This window comes from Rhinichthys klamathensis, unplaced genomic scaffold, assembly GCF_029890125.1.
Source record: "Rhinichthys klamathensis goyatoka isolate OS25496 unplaced genomic scaffold, OSU_Roscu_1.1 h1tg000123l_1, whole genome shotgun sequence".
Lineage (NCBI taxonomy): Eukaryota > Metazoa > Chordata > Actinopteri > Cypriniformes > Leuciscidae > Rhinichthys > Rhinichthys klamathensis.
In genome coordinates this window covers 5,475,965-5,493,423 of record NW_026606660.1, presented here as the reverse complement: position 1 = coordinate 5,493,423, position 17,459 = coordinate 5,475,965, and the positions used below count along the sequence as shown (strand labels likewise).

Here is a 17,459-nt window from a genome sequence, read left to right as displayed (position 1 = left end):
AGATAAATCTTCTTAAGAAATATATAGGTAAATACTGTATGTGTTCTGTGTTCTGTCTTCTTACTTTACTTCTGTTTGCAATGCACTGGCAGATTTAGCTTCTTTAGTAAATGTATCTGGTATCAACCATCCAGATTTTTAATTATTTTAACTGGAAAGCAAGTCAAAATACTAATCAAGAATCGTGTTTTTTACAGTGTACTGTTGTTCCAATATGAATGCATGTTTCTTACTTAAATGCCATCTCATATATTGATTTCATAGCGGTTCTGTTCACTTATACTAATGTGATCAGCTGTAATTACTTTTCTCTTTTCAGTGATTGTAAGAAGAATTTGGCAGTCTCTGTTCACAGTCTCACAGTTTTTAATCACTTTACTGTGTAATTTATCAGTTTCGGATCAAAAACGGCAGATAAAAGATCCTCTGCAATGTCACGCTTTATTCCAGCCCACGTAAGAAAAATATCCAATCCCTTTTTACCACTTCATGAGCTCCTTTTACTTACAATTGCACCATTCTTGTTAAATTTGTCTGAGTGAGCAACAGTAACAAAGGCAGGCGGAGCTTAGCAAAGGGTCCAATGAGGTTTTAGTGCACTTTTAGAGAAGCAATTTGTCCCTTTGTTCCCCTACGTAATTAAAAAGTGCTTGTGAATTGGATATGATGAAATAGTGATACGACTGAGTGAACCATTACACGGATTACTGAAACCAGACGGTGTCATTTTACAGTATTGCTGTAAGAAAAATGAAAAGAACATTATGCAAACATTAAAATGGTAGCAATGCAAAAAATGCTTCAGAAATCTGTAAACAGAGATAAAAAGGAATTATGTAGAAGGGAAAAAAGGTTCAATCCCAATGGCCACAGAGCATTAAGGCTACAGCCACGAAACACATCAATGACAGCTCTGTCAGGTGCGCTATATTACACGAAGGCATGTTTGCGCCCGGCAGAGATGATTAGCTTCTACATTCCGAGTGGGTGTCAGAAAGTGAGCGAGGCTTCTGTATCAGCACATAATCCTGGGCGTGTGGAAAGTGGGTGTCCAGTGTGCTAGAGGCGGTGGAGTTGTGTTCGCCTGTGTCAGCGTCAACCACTCTGAATGTACTTCTTAATAACCACGCAGCCGTGTCTAAAGAGTGGGCAGGGCAGGCTCTGCTGCAGAGTCCACACGTTGGCACAGGGGTCGAAGGCCTCCATGGTTCCCAGAGCCGGGCCCTCGCTGCTCACAATGCCACCGGTCGCGTAGATCTTCCCATCCAGGACCACCGCACTGGAAAATAAGTTATTTGAGAACTGGTTCAGTTTCTCTCTTTCTTTCTTTGTAAAAATTGATTTTCACTTTGACAAACAAACAGAAATAAAAGAACCAAATAGAACCTGACTGGAGGAAAAACCATAATTAATTAATAATTTAATAATAATAATAACAATAATACAAATCTTAACAATTACAATAGGCTTTCAGCACTTCGTGCTTGAACCCCTAATAATATTTTTAAAACAGTATATTAAAAAAATATATAACAATAATATGAAATATAAAAAGAAAAACACTACTAATAATTAAATAAAGGGGGAAAAAACTAATAAAAAACTAGACAACCCTAAGCTTAACAATAAACTGAAACAAAAAATGTAAAAAAAAAAATCACTCATAAATTGCTCATAAATTACACAAGTAACACATTGGGCTCTATCTTGCACCCGGCGCAAATGACTTTGTACACTGACGCATGTATCATTCCTATTTTGCACCCGCGCAAAGCGGACTTTTCCCTCCACAGACACACGTCGGTTAACTAAAAAAATACACTTGCGCTCCCCGGGGCGGTTCAGCGCAAAGAGGAGGCGTGCTCCGGCGCAAACTTTCCCTCATGCTATTTTAAAACAATTGCGCCACTGACCAGAAAAAAACCTAGTCTAAAGTCAGTGGCGCGTTGCGCGTTGTTCATAATGCTATTTTAAGCGCGCATGCTTGGCCATAATGTAGCGGGTGCACAACGCGCATACACTTTGCTTCTCTCATCAACACAGATGCAGCAGTTTTTATTTTTGCAAATCAAACATTATAACAAGGAAAAATATTAACACATGAGGGAAATCATTGTGGTGTCCATGAAGATGTAAAATTTTTTGTTTTTTTCCTCCCACGCCTGTTTAACCGACGCTGATTTGGGTGGGTTTCTCCCATTCCCATACAACGTCACTTCTCTGTCTTTCACGGTCCTGACAAGAACGTCGGTCTCCTCGGCTGTGAACCGCTCCTGGCGCGTGCCTGGTAAATCCGCTGTTATAATAGCAATCCGCCATGCAACATGCGCACCTGCTCTTAAAGGGAATGTGAGATGACGCTCTGATTGGTTTATTTCTCGTTACGCCCAAACCAAACCTATGAATAATGAAGCTACTTCAGACCAACCCCTTTTAGATTTGGGCCAGGCGCAAGAGGCATTTATCCCGCCGGGAAAATAGCAACAGTGCCGGGATCCGCCCACAAAGTTACTTGCGCTTTGCACTTTGACACTTGCGTTTCAGATCGTTAAAATAGGGCCCTATGAGTTAAATGTGTAATTTTCAAGTAGAAAGACAAATATAGTATTTTCTTGGTAAACATACAACAATAATCTTTGTTTTATTTACAAATTGTAGTCTGTAAACCAATTACAAATTACATGAAAATGATTATAGTTAGTAACATAATCGATCATATTACACATTTTAGGTAATGCATTCTGCCTATTTTTAATTACTTATCACATATATTGGAATAGGATTATTTTGTACCACACTGATATAAAAATACAAAGATAAAGAAAAATATATTCCATTATTTGTTATCAAAAACATAAAGTGCATTAAACATAACATATTGTGTTCCAAATTAGGTTTGTGATGGAACTGCAGGTGGTTTATTAATGAACAGCTAATTAATTAATTACATGATAATGTAAAATGAAAAAAAAAAAAACTTTTAAATTAAAAACAGCAAGCAACAATAAGAAAAAATATTAAAATGTAATTTGTTTACCTGCATGTCATGTAACCAATAACAACTGTGAACGTGAACATTTTCTAAATATTAACTTACAATCTCAAGGGGATTTAAAAAAAAAATGTTTAGGTCAAAGGGGTTCGACTGCCACAAAAACGCATTTGTGTACACTTTGAAGCAGAGAACACAACCAATTGTCAAAACCAAGGGGGATAAATCATGTTAATCTTAATGCAAATTCTTGTTTCTTTGTACAGTTTTAGATGTGGACAGAAGAAAGTGCTAAAATACTCTGGCAGTGTTTGAGTTGTGAATTGGCACCAGAACCGTTTAATTCTCCGTTTGATTCTTGACCCTAGTTATTTGAGAAAAGAATTATGGATTTCTTACCACATACATACGCATAATGATAAAGATTATGTTCCCATTTGCCATCTTATATAAAGGCTTTGCATTGTCAAACTGTTGGATGAGACGAATCATCTACCTACTAATCTTCTCTTGGGCCATATTCATTTCAAGCCCTTGACAGGTTTCAAAATGTTAATGCGGAAACTCATGGGAGTGTGACTGTAACTGACGTGTCGTTTCTGGAAAACATATTTGTATCGCAAATACACAGCAGAAGCGTAAAAGGTGCCTGTGTGTGCTTTGGGGGGACGTGATGCACTAGCGATTGTTCTGAAACTCGTTCGTGCTTTATCTGCTGCTGAGATAATTACTGCCTCTGCTGCGAATACCAATCAGCAGTGAAAGCAAATCGGGCCCAAAGCCCGACCCTGGGGGACACCGAATAAAGACTTAGGAGCAAACAGGGCAGGCTTTTGTGTAAACTGGAACACATCACTTTAACAATGTGCTTTTCTCAGCTTGATCCATCTGCACTTACTTGATGATGGTTGTTAATGCTCATTTTCTTCATTAACATTAGCAGTTATGTGGTGAGAATAGCATTTTTTGGAATATTTGAAAGCAACTGCAACAATTACATGAATATGTTGCTAAATGAATAACGTCAAAAACCATTAAAAATAACTGTCAAAGCACTAAAACCTAAAGACAAATGCGTTTTAGACAGCTGGAGTAAGGTACTGTAAAAAAAGATAATCCCCAGCTAGCTGTGCATTAAATGATTTTAAGCATTTTGAATGTGTAGCACATTAAAATAGTTAAATTCAGTAGCAAAGTTGACAAGTTTCTGTGCTCCTGTTTAGTATGTGCAGCGTGTGACTTGCTACTATGAGGTATTGCAAGGTGTTCATATGAACTATCCTCAACAAGACACGTGACTTAAGGTATAATTCATATCTGTAGTAAACTGTAAAAAAGCAATTACATATTTTCCAGTCTAGGGACCTTTTGACTGAGAAATTGCTTGAAACTATATAAAGACCATGCAACACAACATTTGAGGGAATAATGTTGGTCCAAACTAGGCAAACACTGTTGTGTGAACAAAGAATTTCAAATAAAAAAATATTGCTGAAATGTTGAGGGTTTGTGAGTTTGCTGAACATTTGTTTTAATATTGTTTGATTTGAAATGCTTTGTTCAACACTGAACTGACTTCAGCTGAATAATGACATTATTCTCTTTTTTTAGAGGTTCTTTACAGCAGAATTAAATTCTGTTTGCATCATTGATCAATATTTTCCTGTTTGTTACTGTAAAGCTGCTTTGAAACTATTTGTATTGTATAAAGTACTATATAAATAAATGTGACTTGACTTGTCATTATTACTATATACATTTCAAAATGACAGATAAATGTATTGTCTTACTAGAAAATTTGCAGAACAAGAAATCAGTAGTAATTTATTGGCTGGATGTGGCATTTTGCATTTAGAGAACGAAAAAAATTCAAAATGACAAAACAAAGCAGTACATTTTTAAGACAATAGTTGAGAGACCCTAATCTGAATGCGGTGAATTTTTATGTTTTTTTTTTTTTTTGAACATGAACATCAGTCAAAAATTAAGTAATGCACCCTCCCCCCCAAAAAAAAAAAAAAAAAAAAAAAAAAAAAAATACAGAATAGCACAGATAAAAGGGAAAATAAATAACAATTACACAGATCAATTAGGAGTTAGATCTCAGAGAAGACAATAAATAAACAATGTTTAGACTTTACATGACTAGTAAGTTTACACATAGGTAAAAGAATAGTTTTTCTTCTTTTTTTCTCACTTTTTATAGTGCATTCTCAATTTGGGACAGAAAGGGACCCCACATTTTCATAAACAAATCATGACGTCCCGAGGCTCTATATATCACACGTTCATAACTAGCGATATTTGACATAAGTTCCAACCATTCATCATATGAAGGTGTGTCTGACTTCCAATGTCTCAGAATGACTCTGCATCCCGAAGCCATAGCTAAACGGCACCATAACATCTGTTGTCGAGATATTCGCATATCCTCTGGTATAATACCCAACATACACAAGGCAGGGTTCTTATATAATGACAGGCAAAAAATGTTATTAACAAATTGTACAATTTTCTCCCACATTTCCTCTACCATGTCACATTCATATAACATATGAACCATAGTTCCTATATCTTTGTTACATCGCCAGCATAGTGCAGTATCTCTCAGTTTAATTCTAGCCAATCTGCTTGGAGTCCAGTAGCATCTATTCAAAATTTTGTAATTTATCAACTGGGATTGAATTTCACGAACATTAGTATGCCATTTTGATACAACCTGTTTCCAGGTTTCTTCCTTGATCACCCCCCCTAAATCTCTTTCCCATGCCACTTTAAGACCATTTAAATTAGGTGCATTGACACCTCTAATATAAGCGTAGAAAGCTGAGCCCATCCCCTTTTTGTGACTGTTAGCGGCAGACAGAAGCTGTACATCTGTTGGTGGTTCAAGACCATTTTTAAGGGTTGCATGGAGACAATGTCTTATTTGAAGGTATTTCCAAAAGTCAGTGTTCGATAATTTGTAGGTTTGTTTCAAGTGATTAAATGAGACCACATGTTCACCCTCATACAGGTTATCTAAATACCATATTCCCTTTTTAGCCCACTGCATCCAGCAGAAAGCCCTCCTATCTATTCGTAATTTGGTGTTGTGCCACACCGAGGCTCTAGTTGTTAGCCACGGGGTTTGTTTTGAATGTTGGTGATACAATTTCCAGCTATCCCTAGTAAATTTCAGAACTGGATTTTGGTCTGGTATTGATCGGGCAAGCTGTGTCAAGAAGGCCTCCGCTGGAAAGGGGGCAATTAGTTCTTTTTCAATATGCACCCAGGCGGGGGCTTCGTTGAAAGCCATATTGTTTTTAGCCAGCTGCGAGAGCGAGAAGGACCAATGATACCAGTCAATTCTGGGAAGAGAAAGCCCGCCTGAACCTTTAGCAGAATACAATTTAGTACGATTAAAAAGGGGTTTCTTCCCCTGCCAGATGAAGGACTCTACATATTTATTGTATTCCTTCAGAAGGGATGGTGGCATCCCAAGGGGAAGCATGTATGATAGATAAATGTTTTCTTAATTTCTTTTTAAAAGTGCAAAAGTTCAATACTTAAGTAGTATTAAGTACGAAGAAGTAAGAAGTATAAAAAATAGTAATAGTGACGCACCACTGATCAGGGCAAACTTGTGCAGTAAACCTCTATTCAAAGAACCATGATTCGAACCAAGAATGTTTTTAAGTAGCCATGACTAACTAACTTTTCTTACAGCTGAAAAACTCTCATTCAAGTTTTCTCCAAGGACAGATGATGGTCTGCAGCTTAATTGTCAGACTCATTTGTGGTTAACATGCTGGTTTTACCTGCAGAACTGCCTGGAGTGGTTCATGTTGGGTCCTGCTTTGATGTTCCCTTTCTCGGGGTCGTAGATGGTGGTGGCTCTGGCGTATGCTCCTCCCAGGATGAAGATATATCCATTCAGAGTCACAGCCGGGGCGTATTTGTTATCTGAACAATGGCAAAACAAAACAGAAGTCACCACTAACCCAATTTAAATCCATAAGGTCAGGAACATCCAGCATGCAAATATGCAAACGTGAATGAAATATATATTTTTTTTTTCTCTGGAATAATGTGCACTGATGAATCATTCACAATAAGACCAGAAACACATATTAAAGTAAAAAAGGTTAAATTATTTTATGTTGCTTGAGAAGAATCTCTTGTAAATGCATCACACCACAAATCAACTTATAAACAAAATTACAACGCACATTTTAGAACAGAGACAAGCAATTATTATGGGTTTATTACGTTTCATTCATTGAGAAAGGCACCTGAATAGATTATTAATTTAAACAATACACAAGTATAAGAGTAACAGCTGGGGTCATTCTGTCAACTGTCCAATTGTAAATCAATAGCCCTGTTCAAGCACATTATGTTGGCATGAATGCGGTTAACTTCTTTGATGTAAGTAATCAAGCAGGAGAAAACACATAAATAATTGATGAGTGGCAAATAATTGAATTGAATTCACATTCAACCCAGCAGCTGTGACATCAACCTCAGCCGCTGAAGAGAGACGCGAGAACATTGAGCTAATTAAATCTTGAGCCTTTCAGATTTGGAGTGAGACCTCCCGGGAAGAACAGATATTACGGATAATGTAAAAAAACAGAGAAAGGTGGAGGGAAGGTTAACAAATAATGGTCAGAAATAGCAGCGTGCATGCAGAGCCATGTGCAATGAGCAATACTGAAAACTAAACAAGAGAAATATTTGATCTCACTTAATCTATCAAAGCTAAGCAGTGCCCTAAGTACAAGACAAATACGAGAAGATTACCACAGTTCAAGGGTAAATCTCACAAAAACCTGTTAAGAACCGGTCATGTTTTAGCCCACAATAAAAATAAATCAATAAATAAATTGAAGTTCTTGACATTTATATATATATATATATATATATATATATATATATATATATATACACTCACCGGCCACTTTATTAGGTACACCTGTCCAACTGCTCGTTAACACTTAATTTCTAAGCAGCCAATCACATGGCGGCAACTCAGTGCATTTAGGCATGTAGACATGGTCAAGACAATCTCCTGCAGTTCAAACCGAGCATCAGTATGGGGAAGAAAGGTGATTTGAGTGACTTTGAACGTGGCATGATTGTTGGTGCCAGAAGGGCTGGTCTGAGTATTTCAGAAACTGCTAATCTACTGGGATTTTCACGCACAACCATCTCTAGGGTTTACAGAGAATGGTCCGAAAAAGAAAAAACATCCAGTGAGCGGCAGTTCTGTGGGCGGAAATGCCTTGTTGATGCCAGAGGTCAGAGGAGAATGGCCAGACTGGTTCGAGCTGATAGAAGGGCAACAGTGACTGAAATAACCACTCGTTACAACCGAGGTATGCAGCAAAGCATTTGTGAAGCCACAACACGCACAACCTTGAGGCGGATGGGCTACAACAGCAGAAGACTCCACCGGGTACCCCTCATCTCCACTACAAATAGGAAAAAGAGGCTACAATTTGCAAGAGCTCACCAAAATTGAACAGTTGAAGACTGGAAAAATGTTGCCTGGTCTGATGAGTCTCGATTTCTGTTGAGACATTCAGATGTTAGAGTCAGAATTTGGCGTAAACAGAATGAGAACATGGAACCATCATGCCTTGTTACCACTGTGCAGGCTGGTGGTGGTGGTGTAATGGTGTGGGGGATGTTTTCCTGGCACACTTTAGGCCCCTTAGTGCCAATTGGGCATCGTTTAAATGCCACGGCCTACCTGAGCATTGTTTCTGACCATGTCCATCCCTTTATGGCCACCATGTACCCATCCTCTGATGGCTACTTCCACCATGTCACAAAGCTCTAATCATTTCAAATTGGTTTCTTGAACATGACAATGAGTTCACTGTACTAAAATGGCCTCCACAGTCACCAGATCTCAACCCAATAGAGCATCTTTGGGATGTGGTGGAACGGGAGATTCGCATCATGGATGTGCAGCCGACAAATCTGCGGCAACTGTGTGATGCCATCATGTCAATATGGACCAAACTCCCTGAGGAATGCTTCCAGCACCTTGTTGAATCTATGCCACGAAGAATTGAGGCAGTTCTGAAGGCAAAAGGGGGTCCAACCCGTTACTAGCATGGGGTACCTAATAAAGTGGCCGGTGAGTGTATATATATATATATATATATATATATATATATATATATATATATATATATATATATATATATATATACACATATATATACATATATGTGGATTAACGAGCAGTTGGACAGGTGGTACCTAATAAAGTGGCTGGTGAGAGTGTATATACTATATATATATATATATATATATATATATATATATATATATATGGGGCTTTTGCACCGGGTAGTTCTAGGAACTAGCCACGAGGGTGGCTTCCTAAAAACGAATAGTTCCCCTAGGGCAATTTTCCCGGTTGCATTGGCTCCGCCAGTAGGAACTCTGAAGTGACGTAAGCCGCGCTTGTTGTTGTCATTTTTATTTTGATGGCGCAGCAGACTTTTATTTTGATAGAGCTGAGAACGCCAGAGCTTGAGCACACAGCACTCACATTCTCCATTAGTTTATGATTCTCCACAGTCCTGTCTAATACCTTATTAGATAGAACTGTTAAACAAAGAAAGTAGACAGTATATGAAAAAGTATTAGAGTTTGCCGTGTGGTTAATGCCCAATGTTACTAGCTGAGCAGAAGTACATAATCATGTTTTGCTTGGTCCAAAGTTGTGTTGGATTTTCTCCTTGGCGTAAAGGTTGAGAGGTCCATCTATCAATGTGTTCGTAGAGTTAGTTTGTGGAGTAAATATATAGGCTATAATCAGCCAGTGGCACTGATCCTCAATAAACTCGTCTCCATACCGGCGTGATGATCTGATCCGATCTTTAACCAGATGGAACTGGAAAAATATTCTGAATGTTCCAATCCAATCTGACTTCTGACCTGTAATGCAGCCTGAATCATAATCATACACGGTTCGTTCGTTGGCCAGAGGAGAACTGGCCCCCGACTGAGCCTGGTTTATCCCAAGGTTTTTTCTCCATTCTGCCACCTGATGGAGTTTTGGTTTCTTTTCACCACCGCCTTTGGCTTTTGGCTTGCTTAGTTGGGGACATTAAATATTCAACAATAATATGGATCTGCCTGCATTGACACCATTATATGAGAACTGAACTGAGCTGGACGATGACATCACGGTTTTCTCCAGAGCAGATATATATATCTATATATATATATATATATATATATATATCGCTATTTTCTTCTAGATCTGCTGTACAGCAGAAACAAACTTTGTTGCATTATTTTCCTGTTATCACTGTAAAGCTGCTTTGAAGCAATCTGTATTGTAAAAAGCACTATATAAATAAAGGTGACTTGACAATAACCTGTGTGTGCACAGCTTTTTTTGTTTCAAATGGCGGGTGGTGTTTTGCGTGCGTTCAGCCAATCGGCGTACACTAACGTCACTGGTAGTTCCTATTTTGCTGGGTTAGACCCTACTCTGAAGTAGGAGCTAATTTAGTTCCCCCAAAAGGAGTTCCTAGAACTAAGATCGTTCCTAGTTCCTGCGGTACGAACGCGCCAAAAAACGGGTAATTCCGCCAATAGTTCTTGGAACTATGAAACTTTTCACTCCGGTGTGAAAGCCCCTATATATGCACATACATTTACCGGCCACTTTATTAGCTGTATTCAACTGCTTAGTAACTCAAATATATAATCAGCCAATCACATGCATTTAGGCATTGTCAAGACAGTCTGCTAATGTTCTGAACTGAGCATCAGAATGGAGAAGAAAGGTGATTTAAGTGACTTTGAAGGTGGCATTGTTGGTCTTCTGGGTTTTTCACGCACAACTATTTCTAGGTTCTGCAGAGAATAGTCAGAAAGAGAAATTATAGAGTGAGCAGCAGTTCTGTGGTCGAAAATGCCTTGTTGATGCCAGAGGTCAGAGAAGAATGGCCAGACTGGTTCAAGCAGATAGAAAGGCAACAGTAACTCAAATAATGCATTTGTTACACTGGGCAGAGCATCTCTGAACCTTGAATCAGATGGGCAACAGATAAAGGTCACACAGAGTGTCACTCCTGCCAGCTGAGAACAGGAAACTGAGGCTACAATTCACACCGCCTCACCAAGATTGGACAATAGAAGACTGGAGAAGCGCTGGCTGGTCTGATGAGTCTTGATTTCTGCTGCAACATTCAGATGATAGGGTTAAAATTTGGTGTAAACATGAAAACATGGATCCATCCTTCCTTGTATCACTAGTTCAGGCTACTGTTGGTGTAATGGTGTGGGGGATGTTTTCTTGGCCCCTTAGTACCAATTGAGTATCGTTTAAACGCCACAGCCTAGCTGAATATGACCGCAGTGTACTTCCAGCAGAATAACGTGCCATGTCACAAAGCTCATACCATCTCAAACTGGTTTCTTGAACATGACAATGAATCGACTATACTCAAATGACACAGTCACCAGATCTCATTCCAATAGAGTACCTTTTGGATGTGGTGGAACAGGAGATTTGCATGTGCAGCTGACAAATCTGCAGCAGTTGATGCTATCATGTCAAAATGGACCAAAATCTCTGAGAAATGTTTCTAGCACCTTGCTAAATCTATGCCACAAAGAATTAAGGCAGTTATGAAGGCAAAAGGGGATCCAACCCGGTATTAGCAAGGTGCACCAAATAAAGGGGCCAGCAGTTAACTTTTAAACCGGATTAAATGTGACCAAGAGATGTTTTCATGAGATTCTTTTCAGTCTTTCTTGATTTAATCTCCTTTTGGCATCCAGCTCTCCGCCTGACCGCACATATTTGAGAATGGTTTTCAGCAACCCCCCCATCACAGTGTGTGCATGTGTGTTCAACTCTCGTCTGCTGTCTCCTGCTGGGCATTGAAGTGTCAATCTGCCATCCTCAGTTATGTGGCACAACTACTAAATGGGGATCTTGAAAGAATATATCAAAACAAACAGCGGCAGTCCTTTTACAGTTAAACAAAGTTTCACACTTCCATAAATGTGGATAAAACACTAAAGATCTTCATCCTGATGCGTTTCACGGCCACGGGCGGCTCTTCGCCATAGTTGGAATATTTACATGTTAAACACAATACACAATATAGTGCAGCGTGAGTGTGTCCCACTGCATTTTCTGGCCTGTCAAACACAATAAGCATGCCAGCGGGGGGAAGGTGTTGTCATTCACAGATGGTGTCGGTGACAATGCCGTTCCCTGCCGATAAGACGGAGAGATGAAAAACTGCAAATGGGAAGATTAGGCAGATCACTGACTGTCAACTGAGAGACGATACTCTTACTGCCGACTGACCAAATCACTGATATGAAGCGTCTCCATGGCGGATCTTACTGTTTTTTAGTGTTCAACGAGTAAAACTGGACCACCCAAACATATTTCCAGTTAAAATATCTAACAATAATATTACAATAATAACTAATTCAAAACAAGTGTTACAAATTTGCAAGTGCAATAAGACAAAATTCACTATTCAAGATCTTTTGCATTGTTTTATTTAACTCTTTCCCTGCCAGTGTTTTTTTAAGAAGTTGCCAGGCACCGGCAACATTTTTGATAATACGTTTTTAATACGTTTCTTCAAAAAAATACGTTTTTTAACATTAAAGCATGTTAACCTTTACTATTAACCCCCCAAAAAATAACTTAAAATCATATGGCCCCTTGAATTTTTTGCTGAATAAAAGTATTAACAAAAAATAAATCTTACTGATTCCAGACTTTTGGTCAAATGTAGCAGACACTTTATAATACCTATGGGGTTAAAAATATTGCTCAAGGGTACAACTGCGATCAGTCTTAATTGGGTTTGAACCAGCAAACTTTGTGCTACCTGCCCAGATCTTCAACTCTAGGCTTTACTGTCCTACACTGCAATTACTAGGCCATTTTAATATGCTACATAGTGCTTTTAGTTGCTTTATTACTGTTGACCGTTTCCATGGCTTTATCGATTGAGGAGGAAGCCAAATAACAAGACTATGAAGACTGAGGAGCTTTGTATTTGAGCCTTTGCTGGTTCTTACACAAACACGGCTGCAATAAACATATGATCCCTGGGCCACTATGTCCATAGTGATATAAAAATCAATAAGAGCCTCACAGTCCATGGCAACATCAAAATCAATAAGCGCCCAGGCTGAGATGACGTTACCGACCGAAACCCTCAACAGTTCATTATCCGCTGGCGCAAGAATACCTGCAACACTTGACATCTACACCGACCTTTCCAGATCACTCAAGCCCTTCACAATAATCAAAATATCATGTTCCTTCTCACATGCAGCTGGCCTTTCGAGACCGGCTCTCGACGAGAGATGATGTCAGTCGTCGTCTCTGAACTTTAAGTCACCTGCTCTAAACGCTCTCTGGCTACATGAATGTACATGTTTGACCCAGTGGGTCACAAAAGTGTTTTTAAAGTCACATATGTGTGAGTGAATGTTTGCTGTCGGCTGCAGAGTTGAATGTCAGAAGCATTCATATCTCCCTTTCGCTGATACAAACGCCATAACCAAACTCTGATTTCAATATCTGAACCTTTTGAAGGAGTCTCAAGTGACATGTCAGACAGCAAAATGTTTTTCCCGTTCCACTGGTCTGGTTCCATGCAAAAAGGAATACTCTCCAAAAATGACAACTCTATCATTATTTACTGATAGAGTAAAACTGATAGAGTTATTTTCTTTTGTGGAACTAAAAAGGAGAATCATACAGAAGCTATGAACAGCAACCATGATGCCTTTCCAGCTCAGAAAAGAACATAAATAAATGAATCAATAAAAACACCATAAAAGTAGTCCGTATGTACTGCAATTGATTTTTGTACATATACGTACATCAATACAAATTAGAGGTTGAACAATATTGGAGTTTGCCGATACAATAACAATTTGTTCAAAGAATGGCTATAAAAAAGTATTGTGCCGATACTAGTAAAATGTATTGACTCTTATTTTGAAAGGTCTTTGATTTTCCACTCCCAGCTGCTAGTTTAAAAATATGAGGGAGATCAAATATGCACTCTTTTAATCATCTATTAAAATAGAAACAAAAAGTTTAATAATCAAATTTAAGACCTCTTAAAATGATAATTAAGACTTTTGTATGACTTTTTATGCTAAAACTGAATTTTAAGTACTCGCAGGGACCCGTTCACATCTAAAAATGGACCAAGATGCTCATCAAGACGAATTCTAGAGAAAAAGCATAACACATGACTCAGAAGTGTAAAAATATGAGCAGTCCATAAGTGTGAACCTTTCATCCGTCGTCTGTCAGGTGCCAGATCAGCCAATAATGAGGAAAGAGGATAATGGTCAGGAAACTGTTGAAGCCATGCATGCCACAAGAAACTAGTTATAAGCTCAAGGTTTCATGATCAGAGCGCTTAATGTTAGCAGAGACAATATACAGTAAAGCTCTGTTCTCACTGATAATCTCATTAAAAACAAACAACTTCTGGTCAATTTGTTGCTGCAAAACGCTGCCGCCATCAAAGGACTTGCCGGGTTGCATTGCTTTAAAGAACACACGTGCCCATTATCTGGACAAAACATACACTTTTCGAAATTTCACACTAACCCAATACAAGCAGACACACGTTGTACATGCACGACTAGAAAATAAACGCCTACAATTCGCCTTAAAGGGCCCTTGATTATTCATGAACTATCTGATGCATGCGGCAAGAAAAAATATACCACAAGCTTTCCAAATCTATAGGTAAACTTGCTGACACTGAAATTGATACTGGACAACCGATACTGCAGATTGCAGATACAACAATAATGTGTTTAAAGAACAACAAATTACTGTGCCATTACTAGTAAAATGTACATATTGAATGATTTAAAAAAAAAAAAAAATTAAACAAGCTCAAAATACACTGGGACTTTTTTTAAATGTCTGCACTATACCACTCCCAGCTGCTCATTCTAACATATGAGGGAGATAAAATATGCACTCTATCTACTATCATACTACTATCTACTATCTACTATAACTATCTACAACATACTACAATAGAAACACCATACAATAAACATAATTCATCAACAGTAGATCAATAAGCAATCACTTGGCATAAATTCATGGACTGTAAACTGCTCTGAAATGGCGACAAAGTTGAACGCACACCAGCGTCACGTTTTTACTTTGTGCTCAAGTTTATTTCAATCATATTTTTTATTTTATTTTATTATTATTAAGATTTATGTTATACCATTTAAGATATTTAAGACTTTTTATGATCTTAAATTTGATCAAACTCACATTTTAAGACTTTTAAACTCATTTTAATTTGAACTTGTAGGCGTATATTAAACGTCAAGTGTCTTCTTATCGTCTCAGAGAAAGATATTTCATGCAGCAGTCAGGTGGATATCCAAAATAACTTATTTTACTCACTAAAAATGGCAGATAAAGCTGTTTTCATGGCAGTGTGTCTTTTTTAAATCCACACTTATTTCTGCACTAATGGGGAAATGCTTGCTTTCTAGCTATAGTGAAACGCCTCAGTCCTGCACCCACTGTGAGTCCCTCAGGGCTGCATTTGCCACCGAGTTACAGGTTGAAAAAAAAGTTCCTTCCCCCTTAAGCGTCCCTCTACCCACAACCTCAATATCTCTGGAGAGTGTCAAAATGCCAAATACTAATGAAGTCAACTTCTACTGAAATTCCAAGTTATTTTCTCATAGTTTCAACACTGTCTAACGAAAAACTTTAGACATGAAATGTATCTGATGTGGGACATGATGTAAAAATATATTTCTGCACATTTTATTTGTATATATTCCGTTCAAAAATAAGAATTAAGAAGTCTTATTGAAAGAAGTCTCTCATACTCACCAAGGCTCACCAAGGTAAAAACATCTCATGTTACGACTGTAACCCTGGTTTCCTGAGAAGGGGAATGAGACATTGCGTCTTGGATTGATATTATGGGTAACGTCATCAGTGTGTAACGTGTGTAAACACCGCAATTTTATTGGCTGACGAGTGACGACAGGTAATGATGTCTCTAGTACCGATGCGCCTATGAGTATAAGAGGGCGCCTGCAATTTATGTAATTATCTTTTTTGTCTTTAGGAGCCTTTTGTTTGTTGTAGCGTGTGTGAAGACCCAGGTAGCCAGCGCAATCGGGCCAATTGCGGCTGAGTGTCGCCTCACTGGGCCGTGTTCTGCCAGGGGCTCACCAAAAGTGAGCCAGCTCTGGCCCAGTAATGGATGCCAGAATTGGCTTTGGATGTGCAGATTTGGCCTGATTTGCACTGAGATACGGCACATTAAGCCACATTGGGCCCCATTATGGACCATAAGGGCTGGTCTGATTTTGGGTGAAATATGTCCATACAGACCCGGGCCAGTTTAGGTGCTGGGGGTGGGTCTCTTTTTACAATGTGGTAAATTGTATGTAGCAGTGACCCTTAAACTTAAACGTAATATCCTTTCCCTGTCAATGTTATGTTATTTATTAGTGTATTTTTACATTTGAATTCCTATTAATATGTTTACATTTTTTCTTAACAAACTAAATTTGTAACTGCGACATCTAATACAATTTTACTGAACAGTACTACACATAAAATATAGAAGTAATGTTTATATAATGAAATTATAATCATGAGTTGGCTGGCATAGTGCTAGAATTTAGCTCCAACCCTAATTAAACACAACTAATAAGCTAATCAAAGTCTCCAGGATTACTAAAAAATTCCAGGCAGGTGTTCTGGAGCTGTTTGGAGCTAAACTCTGCAGGACACAAGCTACTAAACTAACCAATGTGAAGTCTTAATTTTCTAATAAATTCATAAATGGTTCTTATTGCTTCGTCTGTAGCCAGAATATGACATGTTTTTTTTTTTCCACCACAGAAGCAATCTATTAATCGACAGTAATGATTACTTTTACTTTTATGATTACCGGTATTTTAATTATTAATTTTTTATTTGCATTAGAATTTTAAATTGTGATGTAGAATGTAGAATTGTAAATACATGTCCATGAACAGCATTACATAGTCTGTGTAAATGAGCATAAATGCCATATCAGATGCAACTTCTGTTCCACCTTTGCATTGTAAATATGGCTTTTGTTGATGGTGAAAGATTTGTAAAAGTCTATATTATTGCGATTGATCTTTTTTTTTTTATCAGTGCAAAGAAATGCAAGTACTGCCAGTGCATCGGATATAGAGATTGAAACGTTCATCAAAAGATGGCTTGCAGCTCGCTTCGGACAGAGATGGGGGAATAAAAGAGCAGGCCCAAAAGCAAACAAATTAAAGTGCCCCAATTATGCTATTTTAAAGTCTCCTAATTTCGTTTTTGAAGTCTCCTACAACAGATTTACATGCATCAAAGGTACATTTTCTCATAACATACATTGCACATCACCACATTTTTCATTGATTCTCAAACGAC

General features: G+C 38.1%; 1 protein-coding gene across 2 annotated transcripts in view; it reads right to left on the bottom strand.

Moving 5' to 3' along the window:
• Window positions 1-348: 348 nt before the first annotated feature.
• LOC130088931 (kelch-like protein 29) overlaps window positions 349-17,459 on the bottom strand; it is a 184,992-nt gene continuing 167,881 nt past the window's right edge. For both annotated transcript variants that reach the window (XM_056255941.1, XM_056255942.1), the window contains 2 exons: window positions 6,793-6,937; window positions 349-1,279 (listed from right to left, as the gene is read on the bottom strand). In XM_056255941.1, the coding sequence (XP_056111916.1) occupies window positions 1,096-1,279; window positions 6,793-6,937 (329 nt within the window). In that variant the 3' untranslated portion in view covers window positions 349-1,095. The remainder of the gene's footprint in view (window positions 1,280-6,792; window positions 6,938-17,459) is intronic.